Source organism: Trichosurus vulpecula, chromosome 2 (assembly GCF_011100635.1).
Source record: "Trichosurus vulpecula isolate mTriVul1 chromosome 2, mTriVul1.pri, whole genome shotgun sequence".
In the NCBI taxonomy this organism is placed as follows: Eukaryota; Metazoa; Chordata; class Mammalia; order Diprotodontia; family Phalangeridae; genus Trichosurus; species Trichosurus vulpecula.
The window spans coordinates 388600379-388617097 of record NC_050574.1 but is presented as its reverse complement, the minus strand read 5'-3'; the positions used below and the strand labels follow the sequence as shown (position 1 = coordinate 388617097).

The 16719-nt window shown below is 38.6% G+C and overlaps 1 protein-coding gene across 6 annotated transcripts; it reads left to right on the top strand.

Moving 5' to 3' along the window:
- The first annotated feature begins 2472 nt into the window (after positions 1-2472).
- LOC118840147 (inosine-uridine preferring nucleoside hydrolase-like) lies at positions 2473-15299 on the top strand. 6 transcript variants are annotated; one of them, XM_036747655.1, is made up of 7 exons: positions 2473-2734; positions 2834-2898; positions 5179-5372; positions 7966-8142; positions 9581-9692; positions 12547-12683; positions 14309-15299. In XM_036747655.1, the coding sequence occupies exons 3-7, from the start codon at positions 5190-5192 to the stop codon at positions 14657-14659; spliced, it is 960 nt and encodes a 319-aa protein (XP_036603550.1). In that variant the 5' UTR covers positions 2473-2734; positions 2834-2898; positions 5179-5189; the 3' UTR covers positions 14660-15299. The 6 variants fall into 6 exon arrangements, with proteins under 6 accessions (XP_036603550.1, XP_036603548.1, XP_036603547.1 ...); XM_036747653.1 differs by having other exon boundaries at positions 5176-5372; XM_036747652.1 differs by having other exon boundaries at positions 2473-2898.
- The last annotated feature ends 1420 nt before the right edge of the window (positions 15300-16719 follow it).

Sequence of the window (16719 nt, the reverse complement as noted above, 5' to 3'; positions counted from 1 at the left end):
TACAAGAAAAAGAAATTATGAGAATAAATATAGGGAAAGAAGAAATAAAATTGTCACTTTTTGAAGACATTTTGGTGCTCTACTTAGAAAACCCTAGAGATTCAACTTAAAATTAATTTTTTAAAGTTAGCCAATTCATTAAAGTAGCAGGATATTTTAAAAACACCAAAGATCATCAGCCTTTCTATATATTGCCAACAAAACCTGAGAGAAGTAGAAAAAGAAATTCCATTCAAAATAATTACACTACCAAGGAGGAGTCCTAATAGGACTCTACAGAGGAACTATGTGACTAAAACTATAAAACACTCTTTACAGAACCAAGAGAAGATTTAAATAGATTAATTGCTCCTGGTTGGGCCATGCTAATACTAATAGCTAGCACTTAGATAGTGTTTTAAGATTTGTGAAGTACTTTACATGTGTTACTGCATTCGATCCTCATAACAGCCCTATGAAAAAGTTGATATTAATATTCCTCTTTTATAGATGAGGAAAATGAAGCTTGAAGGGGTTAAGCAACTTGCCTATGGCCATACAGCTAATAAGTGTCTTAGGGAGAATTTTTTTAAATAATATTTTATTTTTTTCCCAATTACATGTAAAAACAATTTTTAACATTCATTTCTTTTTAATTTGAGTTCCATATAGTCTTTTTCCTTACCCCTCCCTGATATGGTAAGCAATTTGATACAGGTTATACATGTGTAATCATGCAAAATATTTCTATATTAGTCATGTTGTGAAAGAAAGTGCAGACTAAAAAAACCACGAAAAAATAAAGTGAAAAATACTATGTTTCAATCTGCATTCAGACTCCATCAGTTCTTTCTCTGGAGGTAGACAGCATTTTTCATCATGAGTTAGGGAGGGTCTGAACTCAGGTTTACCTGATTCCAAGTCCAACACTCTACCCACTTAATATCTAAATTAACTTATAGAATTGGTGCCAAGCCAAACTACCAAAGAATTACCTGTTAGACAAAATAACAGCAAAGTTCATCCAGCCTAAAGGAAGAAAAGTTCAGGAATCTTAAGAGAAAGAAAGAAAAAAAAATGTAAAGGAATGGGGTCTAGAAGTATCTGAATTCCAACTACACTACAAAGCAGTAATCTTCAAAATAGAAAAGTTGATCAGTGAAACATATTAGACTCATATGTTCAATAACCCAAGGATAATTGCTGGGGGTAAGAATTTATCAGTTCAAAAACAAAAAATAAAAACCTGCTGGGAAACATGATTCATTTTATTTTTAATTTATGGGAAAACAAGCATTTCCATAACATAGTACAATTAAAAAGATAATTGTACATGAAACTGCAAATCTGTTGTGTGTAACTGGCTATTCCTTTTAAATATATAATAAAGTTTACATAAAACGCTTTTTTTCCCTTTTTCTTTCTCCTCCATCCCTCCTCCCAGAGACATAAAGCAGTCTGGGAGCAATTAGACTTTGACTAACCTTTCATGCCATATGCCACAATAAGCTCCAAATGAATATATGACTTAGATATGAAAGGTTATATCATAAGCAAAATAAGAGGATCAGGGAAGGCAGTACCTGAAAACAGGTATACCACTGAGATTTCTCCAGCCCCATACTCCCAAGTAATCTTCCCATGGTACATTTCTAGCAAATACACATCAACAGAATATTCAAGAGACATCACAGGCTGCTTCTGGTACTGGATGTCTCTGGATGTAGTACATGAATGTCCTGATAATTTATGCATATCCCTAGTACCCAAGCAAATAATCCTAACAGCAAAACAAAACAAAGCTAGAAATCATTTTATCAAAATATTCATTAAAAAAAGCAAACTTTCATTAAAATGTTCATTAAAAAAGCAAATTCATAGGCCTTAGTGTTTGTGCAAATGAGGTGAAACAGTTCATTGCTGACAGATTTGCCACACTACCTACAGAACTCTAGCACATAGCCGAGTGAAAATAAGAGCAAAATAATAGAGGTTACAAGTCTGAAGAACAGCAGGTGAGCCATTTTGGTTGGAATAGAGACTACAGGAAGAAATATGCCATAAATAGGAAAAAGGAAGCTCCATCTTGATCTTTCCTCTCTCAACCTTTGGACTGATCTCCTGTGCCTAGACTGCATTCCCTCCTGACCTGTGCACCTTTGCCTCTTACAAATCTTTATTTGGTTTGAAACCGCGTTAACACCACTTTCTAGGTAAAGCTTTTCCTGAGTCCCTCCCCTCTTCTAATACCTGCTCCAATAAATTTACCTTGCATTTATCTTGTCTATATTTTGTCCATATATTGCCTCCCTGATAAAATGTAATTTCCTTGAGGTCAGGGACTGACTGGTTTGTCGTGTATGTGTGTGTGTGGGTGTTTCCTTCTGTCTTTGTATCTCCAGTGCCCAGAAGCGTGAGTGCCACAAAGTTAAACAACACACAGGAACATACTGATCGATTCATGGAACCTGATTGCGACGGGATTTAAATGCTGAACAGCTGAACAAACTCCTATGTAATTGGTATCCAAGGTGCTGGATGCCAGTGGAGCCTTTTGAGCGGGAGAGCAGCTTAGGAATGTCCTATAGGCCTTTCTTCTTGCACCTCGCGGGACTTTTCGCCTCTCGATCCCATCTCACTCCCACTTGGTGTCATCATTTCACTGCTGTTGCTTGGATTTTATCCACTGGGTCCTCCAGAAGATTGTTCTAGTTACCTCCTCTCCAGGAATTTGATCTTCAACAACTCTCACCTAGTGAGAGATTACCTGAAGCCTCGGGTGATACTGTTACTTCTTTAATGCTTGCATGGCCAGAGTGCCTCCTACCTATAATTAACTCCTGTTGTCTTACAGGTGGAACACCTATCCTAAGCACCTGGGCAGTGTGCTTTCCTCCTCCATTCCGCACCTCCCCTGAGGTATTTTTTTTTTCTTGCATTTATTTTCTTTTTAACTTTACTGACTTTTAAGGCAATTCCTAGAAGACTCCTGATATACTTCTTGGCATCGAGGGGCAGGGCAGGGACCCTGCAATGAAGAGATCCTCCATCTAAGAACAGCGTTCCTTAAAACTTGTTTGGGTAATGGACCCGTTTTGGTAATCTGGTGAAGCCTATGGACCCCTTCTCAGAATGTGTTTAGATGCAGTCAATAAAATAGGAAGCCAATTATATTGTAACGTAGTTATCAAATTTTCTTTTAGGTTAACAGATCCCAGGTTAAGAATCCCTGACCTAGAATGAGCACCTGGTAAGGGCTTTTTAGAGGACATTATGTGATTTTAGGATACTGCAATTTGCCTGTAAATGCATATCTAAAGTATCTTGATCTTAAAAAAAAAAACCAACAACTTCCTTTTGAAGACAAAAACAAGCAAACAACTACAAAAAAAAGACGGTTTGAGGAAGAATTGGAAAAATCTTGACTATGTTGCTAGTCCGGTTAAGACAGGTCTTGCAGATGTACAGTTAATATTCCACCCGTAATTCTGCAAAGCCGAGACATTTTTGCTTGCTGTAGGTCTCCAGTGGCCAGCTCAGGGTACGTAACTAGAGAATGGGGTGCACGAGTTTCTGGGTTGCTGGGTCGTGGTAACGAGTTGATTATTGATTAATACGAATAAATTAGGTTGGTTACTAGCGGCCTTTTTACACTTGGTTGAGCATCAGATTTGTAGTGACTGTGTAGATGGGTAGATGTTTCTCTCCAAAGTCTCCATTTTGAGGGAAAGCAGGAAGGCGTCTGTTTTAGGACTAGTCACGTGACACTGTCGCCCAACGGGGGTGATTAGAAGCTGCTCCCTTTGCCCTTGGGCAGAGCGCGCTCCGCTCCAGGGAAGCTGCGGGCTCTGGGAGGCGGCGGCAGGTCCGGCTTGGAGACAGGTCCCGGCGCGGACTTCGCGAGGCGGGTAGGGGCGAGAGCCGGGCAAAGGAGCCCCGTGCCGAGCTGGTGTGCATGTGCAAATGTGCAATGCCCACCGCCGCAGGGCGCACGAGGCTTGGGGTGGGCCAGGAGGGGTAGAGGGTGCGTGTCCCTGGCATGCTTTGTTTCTGTCCACCTGTGCGGCACATGCACGCAGTGGCACCCCCATCCCCCTCCATTAGCACACCAATGGCAGCCCCATCTCCGTCTGCAAACACACATAATGACATCCTCTCTCCTTCCTCTATCACGCTCACGGAGGCATCCTCATCTTTCTCTCCCAACACACACACACACACACACACACACACACACACACACACACACTCTCTCTCTCATCCAATCTCCTTCTCCAACCACATATTGCCACCTCCCTTCTCTCCAAGCACGAACATAGTGATACCCTCTCTTCCTCCCCTAACACAGGGACAAGACGTTCCCATCTCTCTCATAAACACACCCCTCACCCCATCTCCTCTAAATACACACACACACAGGCATCCTCATCTCCTTCCCCAAAAACACATACACCCCTCACCCCATGCCTCTAAACAAACACACAAAACACACATACAGTAGTGACACCTCTCCCTCCCCTAAAACACACACATCTCTTCCTCTCCATCACTCCTCACCCCATCTCCTCCTCCAAACACATATATGCGCCCCACACACCTCATTTCCCTCTCTAAACACACCAACATACACATAGTGGCAACCTTTCTTCCTCACCCAACACACACACAAAGGCATCCTCTTCTCTCCCCAAACACCTGTATGGAGTGGAAATCTCTTTTTACACACACACACACACACACACACACACACACACGCACGCACACACACACACACACACGCTCATGACTTTTAGCCCAAATGAAGCCCAGGAGATCAAGGATGTTCAGTATAAAACAAAAGAAGGCTCCCAGTTACAGGTTACGGGGTGGTGTCTTCCTGTCCTGTCTGGACTTCTGGCTTTTCCAAACATTTGCTTTGTTAACAACAACACTGAGTGGCTTCTGCAGATTCCTATGCTTCAGCTTCAGGTCTCTGTAAACGTGACTAATGTTTTCCTAAAAAAGCAGTCTAGGAAAGAGTTCTAGGATGTTCTAACAAAAACACTTTTCCTTAAAAGTCCATTAGGCGTGGCAATTTATGAAAGTTTTTTCTACATAATTGGAGAGTTTTTCCTTTGTAAAAGATGCAGCTTTTAATTACATTTACATTTGCTCTTTTAATCTAAAGGTTTCTCTACCTCTGGGTCTTATTTTCAGTAGACATTCTAGCAATGGAAAAGAAGTTACTGTGGGTCGATGTTGATGCTGGAGTGGATGATGCTGCTGCCTTAATGATGGCTCTGGCAGCACCTAATGTTGAAATCCTAGGGATCACTTGCTGTTTTGGAAATACTACAGTGGAAAATGTGTGTAAAAATGTCCTTCGGGTATTAAAAAAGTGTAACCATTTACAGGTAAATTTTCTGTCTGGTGAGTCTATATTGCACATTAACAATTCAATTCAGTAGACATGTATTAAGTGTATATTATGTTCAAAGCACCACACTAGGGATTTGTTGTTTGATTAATGAATCATGGCCAACTCTTTGACCCCATTTGAGGTTTTCCTGGCAAAGATACTGGAGTAATTTGCCATTTCCTTCTCTAGCTCATTTTACAGATGAGGAAACTGAGGCAAACAGGGTAAAGTGACTTGCCCAGGGTCACACTGCTAGTATCTGAGCACAGGTTAAGTGAACTGCCCTGGGATCATACAGCTAGAAAATATCTGAGGTGAGATTTGAACCCAAGCCTTCCTGACTCCCAAGTACAGAGCTGTATCCACTGCATATGCTCTCTTTTGCATGGAATTTTGTAAATGTGAAGATCATGTGTTGGCTTTTGTAGAGGGGATTGGGAAGGAAGCTGGCTTGTCCTTGATAAATTTTCCAGTAGTGGTAATGGAGAACATTGAAGCATCCACACTTTTTGGTTAATCTCCCTTATAGTGTGATAGGCAAGACTCATTTGCACGTTGGTTAGCAAGAATTAGGGATCTGTGGTCTTAGGGCACTGTTCCTCCACGCTAAGAATCACAGAATTACCCACTGTGAGAATTGGAAGGGACCTTGATGGCCCCGTAGTGCAACCCATATGTAAACAAGTAGTCATTCAGCTTCTTACTAAAGCCCGGCTAGGAGAGGGAACCCCCCACATCACAAGGTAGCCCCAAACTTATTTGCTTGTGCAAATAATGCAGACTGCAATTTTGACTCATTGCTAATCAGCTGAGCTAACCTGAAGATACTCCACCTGCCTATTGCTGACTTGGGTAATTAGTTGCATGTAGGATAACCGATGTACCAACATTCACTAGTTTGTTTTTACCAGTCAAAACTTGGAATTGAAATCATTTTTATGCATGCTGTAGACAAATTACATCATTGATGTAGTTGGAACATTAAACATATGACTTCATAACATTTTTTAGCTTTTCGATTATCATAATGGCACATAGTATAAAAACCACCTCTGAGTTTCTCCTCTGGTTCATCAGTGATTCTCGGATGAGAGGCAACATAGTGTAGGGCAGGAAGGTGCTAGAATTGGAGGTAGGAAGAACTGGGTTTAAATCTGACTTCTGACCAAGCTGTGTGACCATGAACAAGTCATTTAATGTCCCTGAGCCTCAGGCAACTAACTCTCTGTGATCATTCTACGTTAGTGAAAGGAGTTCCCACATGAAGAAATCATGAAGGAACTTCATTTTAAATATCTCCATCTTTAAGTTTAATAATTTATTGCTCTTTCAAACGGAATTTTAAAAAGTTTTCATATTGCTCTGGAATGTTATCATGCAGTCCAATCCGGTTATATTTTATAGTCCCTTTAAATTCTGATTAACATACAGGATACCAAGATTTTAAACAATGGGTTTATAGTTTATAGAAAGCAGTGGAGATAGACACCTATATTTTCTTGATTTTTTTTAAATCAAGCAGGCTAGGTTCTGCAAGTTAGTTTTTTTTGCCTGTAAATCATTTTGTTATTCAATGGTCAACGACCCCATTTGAGGTTTCTTGGCAAAGATACTAGAGTGGTTTGGTACTTCTTTCTCCAGCTCATTTCACAGATGAGGAAATTGAGAAAAACAGGGTTTATTGACTTGCCCAGGGTCACACAGTTAGTGTCTGAGGCCAAATTTGAACTTAAGCCTTCCTTAGTCCAGGCCCCGCACTCTGAGTCAGCTAACTGCCCCATGAAAATCATAAGATTAGCCTAATCTATTCTCCTATTTCTTCATTGCTCTTTGAATTTATGAGTTCTTGGTAGAGAAACCTGAGATACCATAAACTTTTGCTTCTCCAGCCCCTATCCATATGGCAAAAGTGGCAGCACCAGAACTGGAATATATCACTTGGAAAAGAATTTGTGATGTAAAGAAGTCATTTTAGTAACATTATTAGAAGAAAACTATTTAATTTTTTTAATTAAAAACAATTCAAAACAATTATTATTTTTAATTTGTTATAATTATTTATGACTATTAACTTAAACATCATTAATTATTTTAAAATTTTAAGTCAGTCTCTCTGTCACACCTAGGTTGGAAGCGCAAGGGCCATTCATGATTGGATCCCATTACTCATCAACACAAGACCTTTCTTTGATTTGCAGCTTTAATTACCTAGGTCAGCTCACCCTCCCAAGGCAACATGGTAGCCCCCTGCTCTTGAGGATTCACCACGTACCAATGCCTAATGTATTGCAAGCGAGATAGCTTAGGCCAGAGCTCCAGAGACCCACTTGCCCCATGTTCCCTAGCAGCTTAGATTACATGCATATGCCACCGCAGCTGGCATGATCTGATCTTTATAGCTGCATGCTTCCATATATGAAACATGAGCCCTTACTATATACGTGTGTGTGTGTATGTATGTATCTGTCTGTGTGTATATGCGTATATGTATACATACACACATATATGTGTGTGTATATTTTATATATATATATATATATTTAATAATTGGGTCAGTCTGACACTTCTCTCTGAACATTTCATTTCAGATCCCAGTTTACCAGGGTGCTTCTTCCCCTTTACTCAATACAATGAAAAATGATTATTTTTATGGAACAGATGGCTTAGGGGACGTGCCCGATGCTGATGCTCCTGGATTCGACCAAGTGCAACATGAACATGCTGTAGATGCAATGATAAGGGTCTTCAGTGAGAAACCTAACAAGGTGAAATTGTCAAGGCATATGGTACCACACTTGGTTTTCCATTTTTCCAACACCTAGACTTATTAAACAGTCGGGGGGAAGGAAGGAAGGAAGAAAAAGAAGGAAGAAAGGAAGGAAGGAAGGAAGAAAAGGAACGAAGGAAGGAAGGAATGTTTTACCTGTTGTTATCTTCTCTTATCATGGGGCATTAGACTCCCATTGACACAGTATAATGTTTGTTGTTCAGTAGTTTCAGTCATGTCCAACTCTTCATGACCCCATTTGGGGTTTTCTTGGCAAAGATACCAGAGTGCTTTTGCATTTCCTTCTCTAGCTTATTTTACAGAAGAGGAAACTGAGGCAAATAGGGTTAAATGACTTGCCCAGGGTCACACAGCTAGTTGAGTGTCTGAGGCCAAATTTGAACTCAGGTCCTCCTGACTACAGGGGCAAGTGCTCTATCCTCTGGGCCACCTAGCTGCCGCAAAGTTAAATCTCTATGGACAAGATAGTGATGTAGGCTGGCTCTTTGACCTGGCTCTGCTCAACAATTAATTTCATCAATGAAATAGACAAAGGCATAGATCACATGCTTATTGAATTTGTAGCTGCTGGGAAGCAGATACAGTAGAAGACAAAACTGGGACCCAAAGATATCTCAACAGGCTAGGATGATGGACAGAAGAAAAAAAAAAGATGAAATCTAAAGGGCCAGGGGTAAAGTTCTGTTTGAGTTTGGAAAAAGCAACAATTGTGCAAATATAGATTAGGGGAGACCTGGCCAAAAGGCAGCTTGTGTTAAAAAAGACAAAAAGCCACAACTGGGGTGGAGGTGGGAGGAGATAGTATATATACTACAAGCTCAGTGAATCAGCAGCAGGATGTGGCTTCCAAGAGCAAGCGTGACTTTGGGCAACGTTAAATAGAAGGCTAGAGGTAAAAGATCCTCCAGACTCAGTCCTGTAGAAACCTCTCTCTGGAGAATTTTGCAGCACAATTCAGAAGGGCCAGTGGTGGAGTGGAGGGGCCAAGAGCATAGCCAAGCACCTTAAGAAAATGAAGGCTCAGTTGAAGACCTGGGAATGTTCATTTAGCCTGGAGAAAAGGGGGAAAGGGCAAGATGGCTGTCTTCGAGATTTAAAGAAGGTAGAACTACAGTCAATGGGTGAAACGTACGTGGAAACAGATTTCTGCTTTATCTTAGAAGAAATTTCACAATGATTAGAACAATCACGTGCCATTATTGGCAGGTGTCTTCAAAGGGGTTAGTGAATTCCCCTTCTCTGAAGTCTTCCAGCAGAGCCTAGATGTCCAACTTGAGAGCAGTAATGTAGATGGGCTTGGTGATTTGGGTAGGGGGATGTACGGCATAAATTCTGCAGTCCTTGCTAACTTCAAGTTTATAAGTCTCTGACTAATTGTAACAAAATGTGCAGAAGTATGACTTTGTATTTTGCAGGTAACTCTGGTTGCCACTGGACCTTTGACTAATTTAGCTCTGGCAGTGAAAATGGATCCAATGTTTCCTAAGAAAATTAAAAATATGTCTATAATGGGAGGCAATATGTACTGTAAGTAGTTTTAAAAAAAATTTTAATTAAAACTAAAAACATAATAAGAAAAGAAAAAGAAACATATATTAAAATTTAAATATAAAATAAGAAAAGGAAAAAAAGTCATGTGCAAAGCAGAATGTAAGAGAGGATTCAAACTATATAGCAATAAATTTCCATTTCAAGAAAGCCTATTTAAATACTATGTGTTATGTTGAGAGTTGTCCATCTTTTCTTTGCTTCCTTGTAGGTTTTCTTTTGTTCTCTGATGTACACTTTTTTCTTTGTTCTTTCCCTCCCCCCCATCCTCCCCATTCTCTCCCCCTGCAGGCTACTATCAAGCACAGTCATATTTAGATATAGGTATGGATATATACATAAACAATATGCTTATCCTAACAGAGCCTACCCCTAATCTTTATTTTTATGGTGGCTCATATCTCTTATTTCCTATCCCTCCAGATCCTCTACTTTACTTCTACTTACTACTTTGCCCTCCTATTACTTAAACTATCCCCACAACAGTCCCTCCCTTATCCTCCCACTCCCATAAATCTAAACACCCTTCTATATACCCCTTTGACCTATTCCTTCACCCTCCCCTCTAAAGATCCCTCCCTTATCCTCTCCCTCAAATAGTTTTGAAAGATATATACATATACCTACCTAGTCATTACAATTAATGGTAATGATTATCAACAATTAATTGATAATTCATTATTAATTACAATTAATGATAATAAAAAGAACATACAGTTTCCTACCTTTTGGAAGGATAATGTATTTCCTATAATTTCATCATCATCATGATCTTCCTCATCACTACCACCACCACTACCACCATCATCATCAACCTATGTTACAGGCATAGTGCTACGCTGGGGATACACAAAAAGGCAAAAAAAAAAAAAAACCCCAAAATAAAACAGACCCTGCCCTCAAGAAGATCCGTGTTCTAATTCCAATTCCAGAAATTAGTTTGTCTTTCTTGACTTTGAGATGCAAATTAACTTACCCCTATGTATAAACATTTGCCAAACAATTTAAAGTGCTTTATCTCTTGGTTTTCTTTCCTCTTTCTACAAAGCAATTTACTATTATAAGTCAAACCCATTACTATGAATACAATTTTATCTTTTTTAAATATTTTAGTTTTTTCCAATTTCATGCAAAACATTTTTGACATGGATTTTTAAATTTTTATATTTTATTTTCTCCAGTTTCACATGAAATTCTTAATACTCATTTTTTAAAATTTTGAGTTCCAAATTCTCTCCCTCCCTCTCTCCTCCTTCCTTCAGAAAGGAAGCTTTTTGATATAGATTATACATCAATGGTCATGTAAAACATATTGAAAGAAAACCCAAAAACTAAGAAAAAATAAATTTAAAAGATAAAAAAACTTTGGTCTACCTCCATCAGGCATCTGGAGATAAATAACATTTTTCATATAAATCCTTCAGAATTATCTTGGATCATTGTATTGCTGAGAATAGCTAAGTCATTCACAGTTGATCTTTGTACAATATTGCTGTTACTCTGTACAATGTTCTCCTGGTTCACCTTACTTCACTTTGCATCAGTTCATGTAAGTCTTCCCAGGTTTTTCTGAAAACATCCAGCTTGTCGTTTTTATAGTACAATAGCACTCCATCACAATTATATACCACAACTTGTTCAGCCATTCCCCAATTAAGGGCATCCCCTTGATTTCCAATTCTTTGTCACCATAAAAAGAGCTACTATAAATATTTGGGCACATATAGATTCTTTTCCTTTTTCTTTGATCTCTTTGGAGTACGGACCTAACAGTGGTATTGCTGGTCAAAGGATATGCACAATTTTATAGCCTTTTGAGCATAGTTTCAAATTGTTCTCCAGAATGGTTGGATTAGTTAACAGATCTACCAACAGTGCATTAGCATCCCAAATTTCCCATATCCCTTCCAACATTTGTTGTCTTTCTTTTCTGTCAAATTAGCCAATGTATAATGTGGTATCTCAGAGCATTTCTCTAATCATTACTGATTTATAGCATTTTTTTCATATGACTATAGATAGCTCTGATTTCTTCTTCTGAAAACTGCCTGTTCATATCCTTTGACCATTTATCAATAGGAGAATAACTCATATTCTTATAAATTGAATTAAATTTTCTATATACTTGATAAATAAGGCTTTTATTGTAGAAATTTGCTATAAACATTTTTCCCAGTTTCCTGCTTTTCTTTTAATCTTGGCTGCATTGGGTTTTTTGGTGCAAAAATGTTTTAATTTAATGTAATCAAAATGATCCATTTATATTCTATAATGCTCCTTGTTGGTCATAAAACCTTATCCATAGATCTGACAGGTAAAATATTCCATGCTCCCCTAATTTGTTTATGGTATCACCCTTTATATCTAAATATAAAATAAATATAAATAAATAAACTCAATATAAAACTGAAATTACATGTAATTTCAATTTTACTTTATATTTAGTTCCTAGTACTCTCCATTCCTCTCCCCCTCTCCTATCCACTGAGAAAGAAAGAAAAACAAAGCCAGTTACAAATATGTATAATCATGCAAAACAAATTCCCACATTAGCCATATGGCTATTTATTTTAAAGACATTATAGGTTAATTAGGTTTCATGGGCTGGCCTGGGATCCAAATTACTGTCTATAATATTGTTTCTGTAGGAAAATACTTGAATCCTAAAGAACAAACTTATTCATGAACTTTCACTGAACAACTAATTAGTTGAGTTCTTTCTTTCTAGAGTACATTTCCATTTTTATTTTATTTATGTATTTATTTGGATAATGAAAAGATATAAGATCTAGTGAATGATTTTTGTGGGTTTTTTTCCTATGTATTTCATTAGCCAGAGGAAACATTGATATCTGTGCAGAATTCAATTTTGCAGCAGACCCAGAGGCAGCTTACATTGTCTTAAATGAATATACTTGTCCAACTTCTATCGCAACTTGGGAACTTGCAAATTCACATTCACTACCTTGGGTAAGTCATTAGATATTCATTGTCTCCTTGCATTTCTGAAATATGCAATTATTTACCCTTCATGGTAGAAGAAAGGACTCAGTCTCTAACTCTTATTTAACAACCAGTGACATTCATTCAGGGACCTGCTAGAGCCAGCTCACAGTGAACAGGGAGGGCCAATTGTGAATTTTCAGCGTGAGCGTTTACACCTTGGAAAATCATTGGGGTGTCGTTTATCGTTCTGTTGATTGTCTAGACTTAAGAATGGACTACAGAAAATGTTAATAATTCAGATTAAACATAAAAATGTGTCCTGCAGTACATAGTTTCCCCTAACCCCAACCCCCTAGCCTATGGTTAAACATTTACCTGCACATCCCACTATCATGGCTATTGGGCTAATGAAGATTCCTAGGATTTGATTTAAAAAACACATACACACACACACACACACACATAATCAGCAGCCACCATTTATTACCAGGTCTTCCGGTGGACATACAGTCATGTCTGCACTCATAGGCAAGGCTTCTATGTAGCAGTATTAGACATAGTATGAATGAAAAGTGAAATGGAGCTGTTAAGTAATAGAAAATGAAAACAATTGTTGTTTTGTTCTTGTTTTATTTGCATCCAACTCTCTATGACCTCTTTTTTGGGGAGATGGGGTTTCCTTGACAAAGATACTGCAGTAGTTTGCCATTTCCTTCTCCAGCTTATTTTACAGATGAGGAAACTGAGGCAAATATAGATGGGAGAGGTGGTTATTTAAATAGCCTGCAGTCAAGTAGTTAATTTTTTTAGTAAAGTTGTAATTTTGGGGGGCACAGGGAGCACCAGGAAAGAATCTCCCACCCCACCCCCATTGTGGATCAGCTCCTGTTCTACACCTTTTAGTCTCAGTGAGTGGCCTGGGGCCCTGAGAGCTTGCTCATGGGCACATAGCAAGGATGTGTCAGAGGTGGACCTAAACCCAGCTGTTCCTTACTCCAAGGCTGGCATTCTCTCCCCATGCCAGACTACCTCTCAAGCAATTAATTGGCTCCATTGTACAGGGCTATTTGTTAGCATTTTTGCAATAGGCTGAGAGGGAGAACCATATGACCAGAGATCTAGGAGTCTTTGATCATCGCAGTGCTATAGCCCTGCAGACTTCTCTGATTCAGGTGTGCCTGAAGCCCTGACTCTCCAAATCAGAAAATTTTGGATTTATGGAGGGCTTCATGTACTTCTCATATTCATTATTTTCTTGTCTGTTGCGTTAATGCTCTGCTTTAATGTTGCATCAGTTAAAGTACAATGTGGGATAGAGAAAGAGAATGGACCTGTGATCTTCTTGGGGTAGGAAAATCCTGAATGAAGAAATTCCTTCTTAATGCAGTTCTCCCCTTCTCGCCAATTATAGTTGCCTAGAACACTGCGAGTTTAAGTGACTCTCCCAGGGTCATACAGAAAGTATGTTTAGCTAGCCCTTGAATTCAGGGCTTCCCAAGGCTGACCACCGTAATACCTATAAGACAGGAAAGGAGGAATGAGCATGTTAGTAGATAAGCATGACAGTAAACCTTTTATCATGGTAGATCGTAAAAAAAGAATGAAGAACAAACATAATAAAGAGCATTTGTCCTTTTCTGTAACTATAGGAATTTTATGAGAAGTGTACTTCGCAGGACAGTGAAAAAGCAAGGTTTTTGAAAGAAATCTACACGGTAACCACAGGGTATCAAAAGCGTCCCATCACCAAGTTAAGGGCCCTCTACCGGAAACCAGGATTTGTGTCTTGTGATTGCTTTGCAATGGCAGCTGTAATTGCTGAGGACTCGGTCACAGAATCAATCTTCTGTGCCGTATCTGTGGAACTGACTGGCTCCCACACCCGAGGAATGATGGTTTTGGATCTAGACGACAAACTTAACAAGGAAAACAAAGTTTCGATCGCAAAAGAGATGGATATGGAAAAATTCAAAGGTCTTCTGATGGCTGCTTTGAAATAGTAAAAATAATATTAATAATAATAATAGCTAGCATGGACATAGCATTTTAGGCTTTGCAAAGCACTTTGTATATGCTGTCTCATTTGATTTGAAATTAAGTTTCCATTATGATCTCATATGGTAATTTTTGTTTTAATAAGGTGTGTAGTTAAATATTACAATATCAGATCTTTTGAAATAATTCAGATTCGAATATATATCCAAATATTAGAACCAAATTCTAATTTTAAAATCTTAAAGGTAAATTTCAAAATGTTCACTGAAACTGAGTTCTGTTAAGATTTCAACATGTTGGTGTTTCATGAGGGATAATGTTTTAAGTATCTTTATTTGTGTGAATTTAAACTATTTTCATATGATTGCATTGCATGGACGCCAGTATGAGACCTTTGCAGATTTCAGAAGCAACGGTTATTTCTGTTTACTGGCCCCAGAATCAGTTGTGACTGAGAGAATGCATTGATTTAATTCACATTCATACAGATGGTATTTTAAATAATTGACAAAAGCAGAGCACCAAATGCAATTTTTGTCTTGATTTTACTAGCTTAAATTTGAATTGAGTTTGTTTCCATGGAAATAGCCTTCTGTTTAATAAAAGCTTAAGGACTGACTGGTAGGGCTTTATTATTATTCGTGACAAGGGTCTGTGTCTTCTTTTTCTCTCGTATGTAGTACTTTCTACCTAGTATGTACTCAACAAAAGTTGACTGGTTACTTGAAAAATGAACATATACGAAGGCAGTATTTCTCTCTGCTTTACCAATCTATAAACATGAAAATATTATAAAAGTCATTGTCTCCATAAAAATTATCTTTGACAGTATATTGGACTTGCCCAATCAGTAAAGAAAGTCTGGTGGGGGGGGGGAGCGGGAAATGAATACTATCCAAAGTGATGGCATGTTTAAAAATTTTATAACAAAGTTTAAAAAGTGTCCGATCTGGTACACTTGAATGTTGCTTTAAAATCTTTCTTTTCAGACAGAAATCCCTTTACCCTTCTCTCTCTGTATTCAATCTGGAAAGCATTGCCCTGGGTTAAGTACAGTGAGCTGAATGGGAGGGGGTAACTGAAGGGAGAAAAGGAGCTGATATTCAATTCTAGAAAAAGGAAAGGACTTTAGCTCACTTAGCTTTGGGGAGAAGAGAAAGATGGGTCTTACTGAAGCAATAAATCTAAAAATTAACAGTAATATAGATATTTGACTTTCCTGCCCCATTCTGTTATAACCCACAAGTTATTGAATACAGCTGCGTGAGGGAAGAAAAGGAAAGACGGAGCTGAATAGATATTCGTGCAATTCAACAAACATTGCTAAAGATCACACAGTGTTCTGTGTGCTTCGCACCATAAAGCAGGGTACAGTGGTACATCTTGGGGAACAAAGATTAAAGAAGACAAAGTCCTTACCCTCATGGAGAACAATGACGTGTGGACAACAATCCTCCCCTCCATATGTCTATATGAGGATGAAGGGATGTTGGGGGTAAGCTCAGTTCCTGGCATTAGAAATACAAATATGGATATAGAGGAAAAGTAATACTGCTAGCTAACATTTATGTAGTGCTTTAAGGTTTGAGCTTCACAACAACCCTGTGGTGCTATTATCATCCCTGTTTTACAGAGGAGAAACTGAGGCTGAGAGGAGTTAAGTGACTTGCCCAGGGTCACAGAGCTAGTAAACATCAAAAGGTTTGGAACTCAGGTCTTCCTGATTCCAAGTCTGGCACTCAGTCCACTGTGTAATAACCGTGCAGAGCCTTGATATGATAATGTTGCTTTCAGTAAGGGAGAAGGGAGAATGAAATAAAGGAAATCTGAATAACAAGAAGAATCAAATCACTAGCAAAGAAGAAAAAATTTTGTGCCAACACTAGGGTTGGGCAAGATGGGTAGCCATCAAGGGCACAATGTGTAAGGGGCATATTCTGTGACACTCTTTAATAATAATTTCATGGTTTCAAGTCATTTGTTTATGTGGCTATTCCCTCTAGTGGAGTGGATTCATCTATACCTTCTCAATCCATATCATTCCACAATTGTTCGTGGGGAGGTC